The sequence below is a fragment of the Acinonyx jubatus genome, chromosome C2 (assembly GCF_027475565.1).
Source record: "Acinonyx jubatus isolate Ajub_Pintada_27869175 chromosome C2, VMU_Ajub_asm_v1.0, whole genome shotgun sequence".
NCBI classification, from domain to species: domain Eukaryota; kingdom Metazoa; phylum Chordata; class Mammalia; order Carnivora; family Felidae; genus Acinonyx; species Acinonyx jubatus.
The window spans coordinates 12350933-12365033 of NC_069384.1; the positions used below are offsets into that span (position 1 = coordinate 12350933).

Below are 14101 nucleotides of genomic sequence, written 5' to 3' on the forward strand. Positions count from 1 at the left end.
CCAATAACTAGGCACCGGACATTGTAGCCCTTTGTATGGATTAAAAGAAGAGATGGTTCCTAAACTTCGTAATACTGAATTGCTATTTGTGTCCCATTGGGAGTTCATGATTATTCTGTCCATAGAGGGTACTTTTTCAGAAATCCGGAAATAGAATGGAACCCTCAGATAAGTAAGCAACTGAAGAGTTTGGTGTTACGGAGTGTGTTGTATTTTTACAGGTGCCACTGATTAATGAACTTGAATCAGCAATACATCAGCTGTACAAACAGCGAGCTTCCCGCCTTGTCCAAAGACGACAAGATGATATTAAAGATGAATCTTCGGAGTTTTCAAGCCATTCAAGTCAGTCCATCTTGAAGGTTTTTATTATTCATTAAACAACCTTGTTTACCTAGTGCAGCCTAATTGAAAATTAGAGAGCTTATTAGCTTTTTTTTTTTTTTTTTTTTAAACAAACACATTTCCTTAGTCTTGTGTCAGGTAGTTCTAAAACTTAACAGCATGTACTTGGATTGTGTTTAAGAAAATACAGCTTCACAAAGGAGCTCAAAAACATGCACTGATATTCTATCAATCTTACTCTTCTTTGAACCTATTTTTTCATTCTTTAGAGTATAGAGAAGACATCAGTATTTTATCTTAAAACAACTATCATTTGGCTCCAATTGATCTTTCCCCCCATTTCATCCTGGTCACAACACTGATACAAATGCTGTTGGAAAGATTCTGGGTTCAGGGACTGGGAGATTCTGAAGAGGAGAGAAGGGGTTCTAATTACATAACAGATAATACCACTCCAAGATTAGGGGATTTTTGTACTTCATGCCTCAGAGGAAAGCAAAATTTTTTATTCTCTAGCTTGCCTTTTATAGTGGGTTTTTTAGTAAGTCATTTGATGGCTACAGTTTTTGAAATTTTAATGTAAAAGTTTAGAAATTCAGTTTATACTCCTTTCATTATAATATGTGTTATGAAAAACCAAAATTAATCAGAAAGCTCTTATTAAGTAGCTTAGCTGAGGTTCTTTAACCAGATGTGTTAAAGCTTTTAATTCCATATTTCCATTGTGCTCCATATTCTTGGGTACTCTAAGAGGAATTGTCCTAGCATGGATTTCTTATAGCTTCTTTTTATCACCTCTTTGTTCCCTATGCCAGCAGTTCTGAACGGAAGTGTGAATCAGAATTACCCGGGGTATTAATTTAGAATGCAGGTTTCTTGGTCCTATCCCCAGAAGTTTTTGCTAGGTCTTGGATGGTGACCGTATCCTCATGTTGAACAACCACTCCAGGTGATGCAAGTGCGAAGGGCCCTAGCGTCGTTCTTTCTGAAAACAATACCTCGTCATACAGGGGGTCCTCTAAATTAGATGTTGGATCCCTGAGAAAACATCTTGTGTGCGGAATGGGTTTTAGAGCATTGGAGAGAGGTGGTGTTACGGCCCTCAGAGCTTTGACCTTTCTATTTTTGCCACACAAACTTAAATTGGATTATTGCCATATCGGGCACCTAGATGATTAATGCAGCCCTTCCAGATCACTTTTGATCCAGACAGAACCAGATTGCTGGGGCAGATTACAGGTAACCATTAGACCTATGAAGGGAAGTAATTCCTTTTTTAAGTTAAATGGTTTGTATGAGCTGTGCATTTTATCAGATACCTTTTCCTCCCTATAATCTGTTCTTTGTAACTTGGAGCTATTTACTTACATAGAATGGGAAGTAAAGATTAAATGATGTATGTTGATTAGATTGAGAGTTGGAAAGAAATTGAAAAGTAATGAGAAAGCGAAAAATACTTCCTTAGAGGCGAGTATTCATTAATTGTCAAAGGTTTGAGGAAAATTACATAGGACGCTAAAACAAAAATCCTTGCAATTCATCTGTTGAGATTTGTGGACACTTAACCACAGTCACGGCATATAGTTCTTAGAGAAGTGAAGGAGGCTATCAGTTGAGTCATCTACTCTCATATCTCCTTTAGTGTCCTATACGATCTACCAATGTAGAGACATTTTAAATATTTGTTATAGTGGTGAATATTCTTGACGGTATTTCTTTAATGAAGGAGACCTCTTGAAGAGAGACAGGAATCATTTCTGTAGTTTGGGACTTTAGCTATTCCCCTTTGGTGTGTGAATTCACGATTGAGGTAGAACAGGGGCATCTTTTCTTGTTTATCGTGTTCATCTTTCTTAACAATTGCTGAACTCTGGAACATACTTCCTAATATTAGAGCTATTTTGAAATATGAATGAGTAACCCAGAAAGTCAGCTTTTAAAAAGAGTAGGGTCTAAGATAGGATACACTGAAGCAGAGGGCTAACTTGGGGGTTTGTGTTTTCTTTTGCTGCTGTTGGCGGCACATCTCCGATATCAGGGGAAAACAAATTCAAAAGCCTTAAATCGATGTCTTTTATTTGATGTATGACTTTCCCCGCATCTTATCCCTTAGCTTGTCTGCTTCTGTTACCATCCGTGTTTTACAGAGTATCTTCGTAAAACAAACGTAGAATTGAGGGAACTATTGCAGATAGATGTTTCCCCCACTCCTCCTTCTACCCCAGGCGGAAGATTAGAGGACTGTTCACTGGAGTAAGAGAATGGGTCCAGAGAAAGAGACACTTAACATCTGGGAGCCTCCAACAAGAAAGTTGACTTTCTCCCCGGTGTTCAGATGGAGATGCCTCTGTGAGGTACCTCCCACCTTTGTCCACAGAACTTCCAGTCTCCTTTCACATCAGGTAGTTAAGGATCAACAGAGAGAGTAACACAAGCAATAGAACCAAAGGGACCGAGGAAACAAAAACAATGCAGGTATCAGAAGAAAATTTTAAATATAATGGATATCCTTCGAGAGATAGTAGGAAGTGCCCTAGAGATGGGAATATTGTAAGAACCATCTCTTAGGAATTAAAAATATGGTAACTGAAATCAATAAATTTAAATTGGAAGGGTGGAAGCTATACTAGAATATTGCCCTAGAAAGTTAAAAAAAGAGACAGAAAATAGGCAAAAAAAGGAATAATTCTGCTCTGAAAGAGCGTTCGAGAAAGTATGTTAGTCTTGTTCAGATGCAGTTTTCAGTCTATGTTGATCCTGCGCTTGTTCTAAAAATTGTAGTAGAGAATGTCTACACAGCAGAATTAGAGTAAATAGAATAAATTCTCAAACTCCTGAAACAAAGCTGTTTTCTCATCCTTCCTACCCAGGATTTCTTTTCTGTCATATCATTAGACATGTGATGCTTAATTCCTTCCTTAGAAAAGTAATCTATAATTTTCTCTTTGCACAGGTAATTTTGGTTTTTAATTTATTTGGTCATCGTGATAGCGTCAACTAGTTCTGTTACTTAGATACAAAAGTAGTGATTAAACCCAGTCGTATTTACATAGGGTTGTTGAACTCTCTGTTTATTTTTTCTACTCCTTTTCATGGGAACACAGAATAATACTGAGATTTGCTCTAAACTAGAAAACTGTCTGGTTTACCAGTTACTGCGGAAGCCTGCTGTTGAGATTAGCAAACAGTCTATCATTATGGCTTATTCTGTGCAAACTCTTTCCTCAAGATTGCTGAAGGAACGCTTTTAATTTTCACTGTTGTTGTTTTACAGATAAAGCTCTGATGGCACCAAATCTCGATTCCTTCGGGCGAGATCGGGCACTGTATCAAGAGCATGCAAAACGTAGGATTGCAGAACGGGAGGCCAGGAGGTAATTCTCAGAATGCTTGCTGTTGGTTCGTTTGCAAAGGGAGGAGTCTCTTGTATCTGGTTTGGGAACTTGCTGTTTGTTATTTAGGACTCGTCGTAGACAAGCCAGAGAGCAGACCGGTAAGATGGCAGATCACCTCGAAGGCCTTTCCAGTGATGATGAAGAAACTTCCACAGATATTACAAACTTCAATCTGGAAAAAGGTTAGACATTTATTTGGAAATGACGTTTTATTGCCAGTTTGGTTTCTACTTAGGTGTGGTTTTTACCACGAGATGATTTGAAGTTTTGTGGCCTCTGCGTTAGAATCAGCCACTTTTTTCTTAATTGTAAAAATAGGCACCCGTTTTTATTAACTGAATATCGTGATGAATTCTCAAAACTAGTGGTGACACCTTGTCTTGGAGTTTATTTAGTACTTGCATAATAAAACGGTATTACTCTCCAGAATTGTAGAATTTTAAGTGACCAAAAAAAAAAAAAAAAAAAAAAAAAAAGTCAGATCCTAGGATAGCCCTAATGCAGCCTGTCCTGGAGAGGCAGAGCTGGGCAGTAGGACACTCAGCCCTGAAAGAAACTCCTGATTTGGGGAGTCCCGAATAATTTCAACCCAAGGGGAGTGGTTAGTACTGTTATGTGCCAGGCATTTCTAGAAGAATCTTCCTTTCCTGCCATTGGTTGTGGTTATTTGGAATTATGTTGGCTGCAGGCCATTTGGAATGTAGTTAGAGAAGCTTCTTTTTCTCCCACCTTTTTATAGTGAATATGTTTAAACATAGAGAAACTGGAAAGAATAGCACAGTGATCCCATGTGCATATCACCCGGATTCAACAATTCTTACCAAACCAAGTTTGCCTTAATTCTTTGGGTGTGTGTGTGTGTGTGTGTGTGTGTGTGTGTGTGTGTGTGTGTGTATTGCTGAACCATTTGAATATAGCCTACACATCATGATACTTTCCTTTCAACACTTTAGCATGTTTAACTGAAAATTCTTAATATTGTGTTTATTTAGCAGCAGCTCCCCCGAAATAAAACTCTTGGGACTGTTTTTGTGGGTGGCTGTGTCTTTTCCAAACTGGGATCCACACGAGATTTCATGCCCTGCATTTGGTTGTTCCATTTTTTTCCCTAGGATTAATGAATGTCCATGAGTACCTTACACATACACACTCCCCTGTTATTTGTTTGTTTAAGACATTAAGTTTTTGAAGAGACCAGGTCACTTACCTTGCAGAATTTCCAACATTTTGTTTCCTCATGGATTAATTTGTTTTTTGATTCACCGAATTTCTATGTAAACTGGCATTTAGGTCTGAAGACTTGATTAGATTCAGGTTAAGCTTTTGTTTCGGCAAGAATACTTCATACAGGATGCTGCTGCGTATTGCAGAATATGAGATGACAGATGTTAGATTGTCCGGCTATTAGTGATGTTAAGATCCATGTTGAGAATTAGGTTGTCACTGTTCGGTCTCACCATTAAAAGATTCCCCTTTCCCAAGTCTTCAGCAGCATCAAATCACTTTCCACCTAAAGATCTAGCATCCATTTTGATACTTGTCCATGTCAGTTCTCACAGTCACCCACAGACCTTGAAAGAAGTGAAAATGATCGTTCACTGATTGTGATGCACTTCTGATATTTATACGGTGATTGTGGACTGAAGAGCTTGGAGCAAAGTTTGCACTTCACGCAGTTACTCACGGTTAATCTACTGTAGTGACTGAAATGAGGATTGACTTGTTGGGGGACTGGTGGTATTTAACTAAACTCTAGGAACAGGAAATGGTACATCTGGGAACTGCAAAGCTAAGACTGCCTGCACTCTGGTTTGCAGAACAGACATTTGAAAACCTAAACTTGCGTTCCTCCCTTCTGTTAAATTGCAATTAATAATGATTCCTCTGTTAATGAGCCTGACTGATACTCAGGCTACAAAGAAAATGTGGAAAATACTGAACTCTGAGTTTCCTACCACATTGTAAGTTATGGCTCTCTCTGGGGTTTTTGTTTGTTGTTATTGTTGTCTTTAGATCGCATTTCAAAAGAGTCCAGCAAGGTTTTTGAAGACGTACTTGAAAGTTTCTATTCAATCGACTGCATTAAATCCCAGTTTGAAGCATGGCGTTCAAAATACTATCTGTCCTATAAGGATGCTTATATCGGCCTTTGTTTGCCAAAGCTGTTCAACCCCCTCATACGGCTGCAGCTTCTCACTTGGACTCCTCTTGAGGTGAGTGGCTTGTGTCACTGTTAGAAAACAGTATAACACCATGCCTGGGTAATTTTAATCTCAAAGCTAGAGATGTAAGTTGGAGCAAAATACTTTTCAGGGGAGATAGGGCACAGGGCTATAATACAAATTCAGCTGGGTGTAGAGTCATGGTTTTTTATCTCTATTCCTTCTCAAGAGAGCTGTTTATTACTTTCAAGTTATATACAGTGCTTTTCTTGGTCAACTAAAGTTGCATGTAGTGATACTGGGATGTGAACGTGAATGAACACTAAGAATTTGGTCCTTTGATCCTAGAAAAACTTAGAACCTCATGGGAAAGATTAGTGAGGAGGGTGTGAAATGACCTGAACTAAGTTGGGTGGTAATGGAAAATTGGGAGGATAAGACAAACCGATACGTTTAGGAGGTGGAATCAGTAGGACCTGTTGGCCTGGGATGTACATAAGGGAGGAGACGAGAAGTGCCTGTATGTGTTCAGTGGTCCTGTTTAAGAAAGAGTTTTGGAAGTTCCCAGCATGGGGACGGAGGCATGGCATGAATGAGATTGGCTGGGTTGAATGTGTCAACTGTAGGGAAAAGAGGGCTGAGGTTGACACCCTGGAAACTGAAAAAACTGTGAGCTCTGGGAACCAACCATTCAGCTGCCAGCTCCCGGTCGCTCTTCGCCGGACCTTGTGGAGTTTCACCCTGTGCACGTGTGTCTTGGTATACAGCAAAGGCTCAAGGGGACTTGTGTGCGCTCTGGAGTTCTTTTTCTGGGTAGCTCCCTCCTCCACCCCATAGCTTCTGGCTGTCTCCGCCTCCCTGAACTCTAGTTCTTGCCTCCGCAACTGAGCAAGACTGCTCTGCACCCCCCACCAGGGGCTCACTCATTTGATTCTGTTTTCAGGGGTCATGGTCCTGTACTGCCTGTGGTCCAGTGTCTGAAAATAGATGTTTCATAGATTTTGTTCAGTTTTTAGTTGTTAGCGACTGAAGCTTAAATCCTGTTCCTCTTGTTCTTATCATGGCTAGAAGCAGAAACAGCAACTGTTTTAAGTGTTTAGCTTTTTAATATTGTTTTTTTCTAGGCAAAATGTCGTGACTTTGAAAACATGCTGTGGTTTGAATCTTTGCTGTTTTATGGTTGTGAAGAACGAGAGCAAGAGAAAGATGATGTAGATGTTGCACTGTTGCCTACAATTGTGGAAAAGGTGATTCTTCCTAAACTAACAGGTAGGGATATCTCAATTGAACATTTAAACACATTGGGTTTTCAAATCTGTTTTGAAGAATTTTAACCAGAGTGTGTTTCCTCATAGAAGTAATAATTACAAATGATAAACAATTACAAATAATTACAACCACCTGGCCCAGAGAAGGCTAAAGGGTGGATGTCTCTTAACCGAGTAGTTGAAGACCCCTTTGGGGTAGGCCTGGCATTGGGGGCAGTAATGGATTCATAGATGAATTTTAGAGAAGCATAATGAAGCAAACCTGAATACATAGTTTGAGGGCAGGGAATGGGTATGCATTTTCTTGGGAGCAACTTCATTACTTCTATCAATTTCTCAAAAAAAGATTAGGAATCATTGGTATGGGAACCTATTTAAAATACTAAAAATAAGATTCAAGTTTGGTTAGGAATTCTTGATGCCGGGACATCTAGGATTTAGAAGTCCTCCCCTTTATTACTACCGAGCAGCAGAAAATAGAATGAATCTATGCCCTCCCCACATGTGCCTAATCTTCAGGGTTCCCACAGTTAAGAGGACAAAGAAGACTGGGGCTTATTATACCCTAGAGAGAGAAAAAATAAATCAGGGTTGGCGTTTATAAGTTGAAGACTGCTTGACAGATTTAAGTCGGCTGCAATCTACTTCTGTATCTCAACACCTTACTTTTCTCTTAATAGTAATAGCTGAAAATATGTGGGACCCTTTTTCTACAACACAGACTTCAAGAATGGTTGGGATTACATTAAAATTAATAAACGGATATCCTTCAGTAGTGAATGCAGAAAACAAAAATACACAGGTAATTTAATTCTTTATTATCAGTGGAAGGTTTTTTTCTCCCGTCTCCTTTCAAAAATGAGCAAGAGCTGAGGGAGTGAGTGGTTATGTTCTAAGCCTTGCCAGAAAATCTGATTCCCTCAGGCCATCTGGTCCTTTATGGCCTGAAATGTACAAAATTTGAGATCACAGTTTGTAGCTTTTAAATCCCTCTGGCAAGGTGATGTCATTAGTCCAGGTAGCTTCCCACCTGTGCTCTTCTCTGCTGCTCCTCACTGCCCCACCCCCCACTAATCAAAAAAAACTGCATTTTTATGGAAAAAGAAAAATGTAAAACTATTAGGATGGGTAACAGTTGATGATTAAAATGCTAAAACATAGAGCAGCGTATAAAACCACAAGGTTTTATAGTAGTTTATATAACTAGTTTCCGAACTTCAGATTGCTGCCATCCCTCTGGACATTCTTAGGTGCTGTTTAGACACGGAAAAGGTGCTCTTTATCTTGTTTTCACTGACTTCATTTTGAGAAGAACCAGATTACGTGTCTGATCTTAAATCTTAGTAATATGGTAGACTTGAAGGGTTTGTAGATTTCTAAGTGGCGTCGTTGCTTGGTAGTTGAGGGATAAATGAGGAGTAGGGAGTATTAAAGACCTTAACGCTTGCAGTGAGAAGGGAGAAAATTGGAGAAGACGGTTTACTCGAAATTGAATACTTGATCATATGATTTAGAATATGGCTTGTTTTTATTTCTTAAAATTTAACTTTTATCATAACCCTTCTTAAAATGTGTGATCTGCTTTTAATTCTTTAGGTGTACCTAAAAGCACTTTTACTAAGAATGAGGAGAACTTTAGATGATGATGTATTCATGCCCTTGTATCCCAAAAAGTAAGTAACTCTTAACATTAAGGGTGATGATAATATTGGGGGTGCCTGGCTGGCTAGTGACTAGAGTGTGTGACTCTTAATCTCAGGGTCCTCAGTTTAAGCCCCACGTTGGGCAGGGAGCCTACTTTAAAAACAAAAAAGTTTTAAAAAGATGATCTTCTCCATTATCTTCAGAGAAGGTTTCTTAAATTCTAGAAAAACTAAAGGTAGCTTGAAATATAAACTTTATCTATTTGGTGTAAGCCTGTAGCCCAAAGACACTAGCTCAGTGGAGAAATTGTCCCCTTAAGCAGAATAAAGCAAGTAATGCTTTTTGTTCTCCCTTTCTGCCTAAAATATATTTCCATTTTCTCTTAAACCTATCTTCTGGAATAGTTACTTGGAAATTTGAAAAGTTAATTCTTTTGTTCACCTATTGTACTTGTAGAAATCTTTTCTAGGAATCAGCACTTACAATATGTTTGCTCATGTTTCTTTTTTCATAGTGTCTTGGAAAATAAAAATTCTGGGCCTTATTTGTTTTTTCAACGACAGTTTTGGTCTTCAGTTAAGGTATGTGCCTCTAGGCTCTCCAGAAGACTTCAGATTTTGTTTGACTCCTATACTTTGAAAAGTAATTTGGTATTTGATTAAGTAACTCTATGGACTTAGATCGATGTCTATATCCAAACTCCATTTTAAATTAGTTTTGTTCCAAAAGTTTATTCGGGTTTGATGTTTCCACACGAGAAGATGCATTCTGAGTTCGAAAGCAAGGTCCAAGCCAGCCAGCAAACTGCCTTGCTAAACCACAGTTAATTTATTCAGCAAGGAGAACACCAGTTACTTTCTGAGTTGGGAAAAATAGCACTGCATGTGCTAGAAGTGGAGGCTCGTGGAGCTTTTGTAATCTAGCACAGTTGGTGGTAAATAAGCATTATCTCAGGTGTGATGAATCGTGAAAGGAGAAATTCAAGGAAGTAAGGGAGCATATGACAAGAGGCACAGAAACCTTGACTAGTGAGTCACAGAAGATCCTCCACCACCACTCTGAGGAAGTGGTATTTAGGTTATAGGAGTTGGCACTGAGATGAGAGACAGCACACACTGGGAACACTGAGAAAAGTACAAGAGGGCTGGACTTACGGAGGAGATGAGCTGTCCGGATGATACAGGCACTGTCATTTACATATAGACATGTGTTCACCACCCAGATCAAGATGCGGAACACTCCTACCATCTCCCCAAATCTCCCATGCCCCTTTGTAGTTAACACCATCCCTGCACCATGGCGACCCCTTCCTTTTTCTTGTCCTATGGTTGTCTTTGCAAGGGTGTCTTATGAATAGAATCATTTATGGAATACTTTTGAGTCTGGCTTCATTCACTTAACAATGCATTTGAAATTTCTCAGTATTGTCATGTGTTATTGGCAGATTATTTCTTTTTTTTGCCAAGTAGTATTCCTTTGTAAGGTGAATATGCCACAAGTTGCTGTATTTTTTTTTAAGTTTATTAATCTGTTTTGAGAGAGAGAGAGAGTGTGTGGGAGGGGCAGAGAGGGAGAGAGAGAGAGGCCCAAGCAGGCTCTGCACTGTCAGCGCAGAGCCCAATGTAGGGCTCGAACCCCCAAACTGTGCGATCGTGACCTGAACCAAAACCCAAGAATTGGATGCTTAACTGACTGAATCACTCAGGAGCCCCACTGTATTTTTTTAAATCCATTCCCCAGTTGAGGGATACTGGACTGTTTCTGGTTTGGAGTGATTATGAATAAAGCTGTAAGCATTTGCATACAGGTTTTTTCTGGATACGTAAGTTTATGTACGTTTCACTTGGGTAAATACCTAGGCAAAGCAGTTTTTTCAGATCAGCGATACGTTAACGTTACCCAGTTACCCCTCACTCTCACCACAGACCATGTCAGTTTTGGGTTGTTTTTCTTTGAAGTCATTCTACAAGATGTATAGTGGTGTCCTTTTAATAGTTTTAATTTGTATTTCTCTAATGCCCGATGGTGTTGAGCAGATTTTCATGTGTTTATTTGCCATTTGTGTATGTTCTCTGGTGAAGCCTCTGTTCAACTCTTTTGCTCATTTTTAAAAAAATGTCTTACTCAGCTTTGAGTTCTGTATTCTGGATACAAATTTTTTATCGGGTGCATGATTTGCAAAGAGTTTTTCGTTCCTAGCATGTGGCTTGTCTTCATTCTCTTAGCAGTTTTTCAAAGTACAGAAATTCTGTTTTGATTAAGTCCGGGTTATGACCGTTTCCGGAGTGGGTTGTGCTTTGGGTGTCATATCTAAGAAATGTTCACCTAACACAGGACTACAAAGTTTTTCTCCTATTCTTTTCATCTAGATTGTTCTTAGTTTCGGGGGTTTACATTTAAGCCTCCGATCCCTTTTGAGTTAATTTTTATATAGGATGTGGGGCCTGGATTGAAGTTTGTTTGTTCTAGAACTGTTGGCTTGAAAAGGCTTTTCAAAGGCTTTTTCTTTTTTAAATTAAAAAAAATTATTTTAATTCCAGTATAATTAAATACAGCATTATATTGGCTTCAGGTGTGCAATATAGTGGTTCAGCAATTCTGTATGTTCCTCAGTGCTCACCATGATACATGCACTCCTTAATCCCCACCCTTCCACCTCCCCTCTGGTAACCATCACTCTGTTCTCTGTAGTTGAGTCTGTTTCTTGGTTTGTCTCTGTCTCTCAGTTGTTTTGTTTTGTTTTGTTTTTCCCTTTGCTTGTTTCTTAAATTCCATTTATGAGTGAAATCATAGGTATTTGTCTTTCTCAGACTGATTTCTTTCGCTTAGCATCATATTCTCTAGCTCCATCCGTGTTGTTGCAAATGGCAACATTTCATCCTTTTTTATGGCTGGATAATGCTCCATCGTGTATACACACATCTTCTTTATCCGCTCATCCATCGGTGGACACTTGGGCTGCTTCCATAATTCGGCTATTATAAATAATGCTAAGGTTGTCCATTCTTCATTGAATTGCTTGTGTACCTTTGTTGAAAATTAGTGTGGGTCATGGAAGGCTTTTTAGCAGGGAAGTGACATGGACAGAGTGCCATTTTCAAGTTGCTTTGGCTGTTGTGTGGCTAATGGTCAAAGCTGGGAAGAACAGTACTAATGAAAGTTTATCGTGTATGTACCACGTACGGAGCACTGTGCTACGTCCTGTATCGTTTATCGTTTCGATTCCTCACAAGAGCCTGTGAACTATTGTTTCCACTCCACTGATGGGACAGTTAGGCCCAGAATAACCTGCCCAGGATCATTCCTTTGTTCACTGTAGAAATGGGGTCTAACTCAGGCCAGTCTGACTGATGAGCAGCTCTTCTCAACCGGGTTCTGTGAAACAGTCATTAAAGCCCTGAGTCCTCCGCTGTGCATAATAAATTCTCTTTTCCATGATTCTAGAATGGTATGTACCATCCTTGGGAAAATTAAGGGGTCACTCAAATCATTTTCTGTAGGTTTTAGTTCTCTCACAGAACCCTGCTTGAGAAAGACTACTCCAGAGCATATGCTCATAATCACTTGAGTAACTGCAGGGTCCAGAAAGAGACTATGGCAGCTTAGATTGGGGGTAGCAACAGGAATTGAGAGAAATGGGCAGAATGGATGGAGGTGAGGTCAGAAAACTTGAGGGAGAGGGGAATAATGACATCCAAGCTCCTGGCCTGATCAGGTGGTTGGATAATGTTAACATTTACAGAGATGAGAAATATTGAGAAACTTGGAAATTTTTATGGTGGGATGGGCTGGGGACTCCCATTTTATAATAATGCATTCTGTCCTTTTTAAGGATGGTTGTGGGACTCACTTAAGCATGATTTTGAATGGAGGACATTTATCTAAGAGTCGGTACTTGCCCAGTAGTACTTTCTATTATGATGGAAGATGTTCTGTTTTTGCACCGTCCTATACAGTAGCCACTAGCTCCATGTGGCTATTTACATTAGAATTTGTTAATTTTAATTAAAGCTTAAAATTCAGATCTTCAGTCATTCCGGGCAATATTTGGACCCTTTAAAACTGTTTATTAGTACGTTGGCAAGACACGGTCCACTGTATTTCATAAGGTGTGTTTTACTCTAGTTTCTTTGACTTAATTTAGTTGCTTAACTCCTCAATAGTTTCTCTTCTTGTAAAAAACAAAGATCCAGACTTACAGAAAGAGAGATCCGATTTGTGATGGCCAAAGTGAGGAGTCCAGGTTGGGGGGATTAGGTGAAAGGGGTCAGAAAGTACAGACTTCCAATTATAAGATAAAATAATTCTGTGTATGTAATGTACAACATGGTGACTACAGTTAATAATGTGTTGTATATTTGAAAGTTGCTAAGGGAGTAAATCTTAAAAGTTCTCATCACATGGGTGGGGTGCCTGGGTGGCTCAGTCAGTTGAGCATCTGACTTCAGCTCAGGTCATGATCTCGCAGTTGATGAGTTCAAGCCCCGTGTCAGGCTCTGTGCTGACAGCTCGGAGCCTGGAGTCTGTTTCTGATTCTGTGTCTCCCTCTCTCTCTGCCTCTCCCCTGCTCAGGCTCTGTCTCAAAAATAAAGATACACATTTAAAAAAAAATTTTTTTTTAAGTTCTCATCACATGGGAAAAAATTTACAATTAGGTGAAAGATACTACTGTGGTAATCATTTTACAATACGGTATATATACTTCTGTGAAATCATTATGTTGTACACCTTATGCAATGTTACGTGTCAGTTATATTTCGATCTGGAGGAAAATAATTTTTTTTCTCTCTCTCTTTCTAGCTATTAGGGAATTTTCTTCAGTGGTATGGCATTTTCTCAAATAAAACTCTTCAGGAGTTATCAATAGATGGTTTATTAAATAGATACATTCTCATGGCTTTTCAGAATTCAGAATATGGAGATGACAGCATCAAAAAAGCCCAAAATGTGAGTTAAATGACACACATTGTAGTTTTTAAAGCATATAAATGAGAATGAGTTAAGTTTCCTTTGTTTGAAGAGAGATTTTAGAATTTTAAGAAAACCCCTTTGATTATTGAACTTGGTGTAATGTTGACAATCAGTTTGCCTCCCAGTAGTTCTGAACCCCCTTAACATTTTTTACATAAAAATGTGTATAGTTATGTTTGTATTTATTCTTCTTTCCATCTATTATGTCATTTTTGTAGGTGTTAATGAAAGTTGTAATTTCAGGATAATTAATTTTTAACGGTTGGGTGAATGTTGTTTTGAATGTTATTAAAGAAATGGGCTCTCTAGTTTAAGA

At 38.9% G+C, this 14101-nt stretch overlaps 1 protein-coding gene across 1 annotated transcript in view; it reads left to right on the plus strand.

The window, feature by feature from the left end:
• Window positions 1-14101, plus strand: part of PAXBP1 (PAX3 and PAX7 binding protein 1) — a 34180-nt gene that overhangs the window by 14765 nt on the left and 5314 nt on the right. Inside the window, exons 8-16 of the mRNA XM_015062600.3 lie at window positions 222-345; window positions 3620-3719; window positions 3807-3922; window positions 5754-5953; window positions 7027-7171; window positions 7851-7972; window positions 8767-8843; window positions 9329-9395; window positions 13615-13761. Of these exons, the coding sequence (XP_014918086.2) occupies window positions 222-345; window positions 3620-3719; window positions 3807-3922; window positions 5754-5953; window positions 7027-7171; window positions 7851-7972; window positions 8767-8843; window positions 9329-9395; window positions 13615-13761 (1098 nt within the window). The remainder of the gene's footprint in view (window positions 1-221; window positions 346-3619; window positions 3720-3806; window positions 3923-5753; window positions 5954-7026; window positions 7172-7850; window positions 7973-8766; window positions 8844-9328; window positions 9396-13614; window positions 13762-14101) is intronic.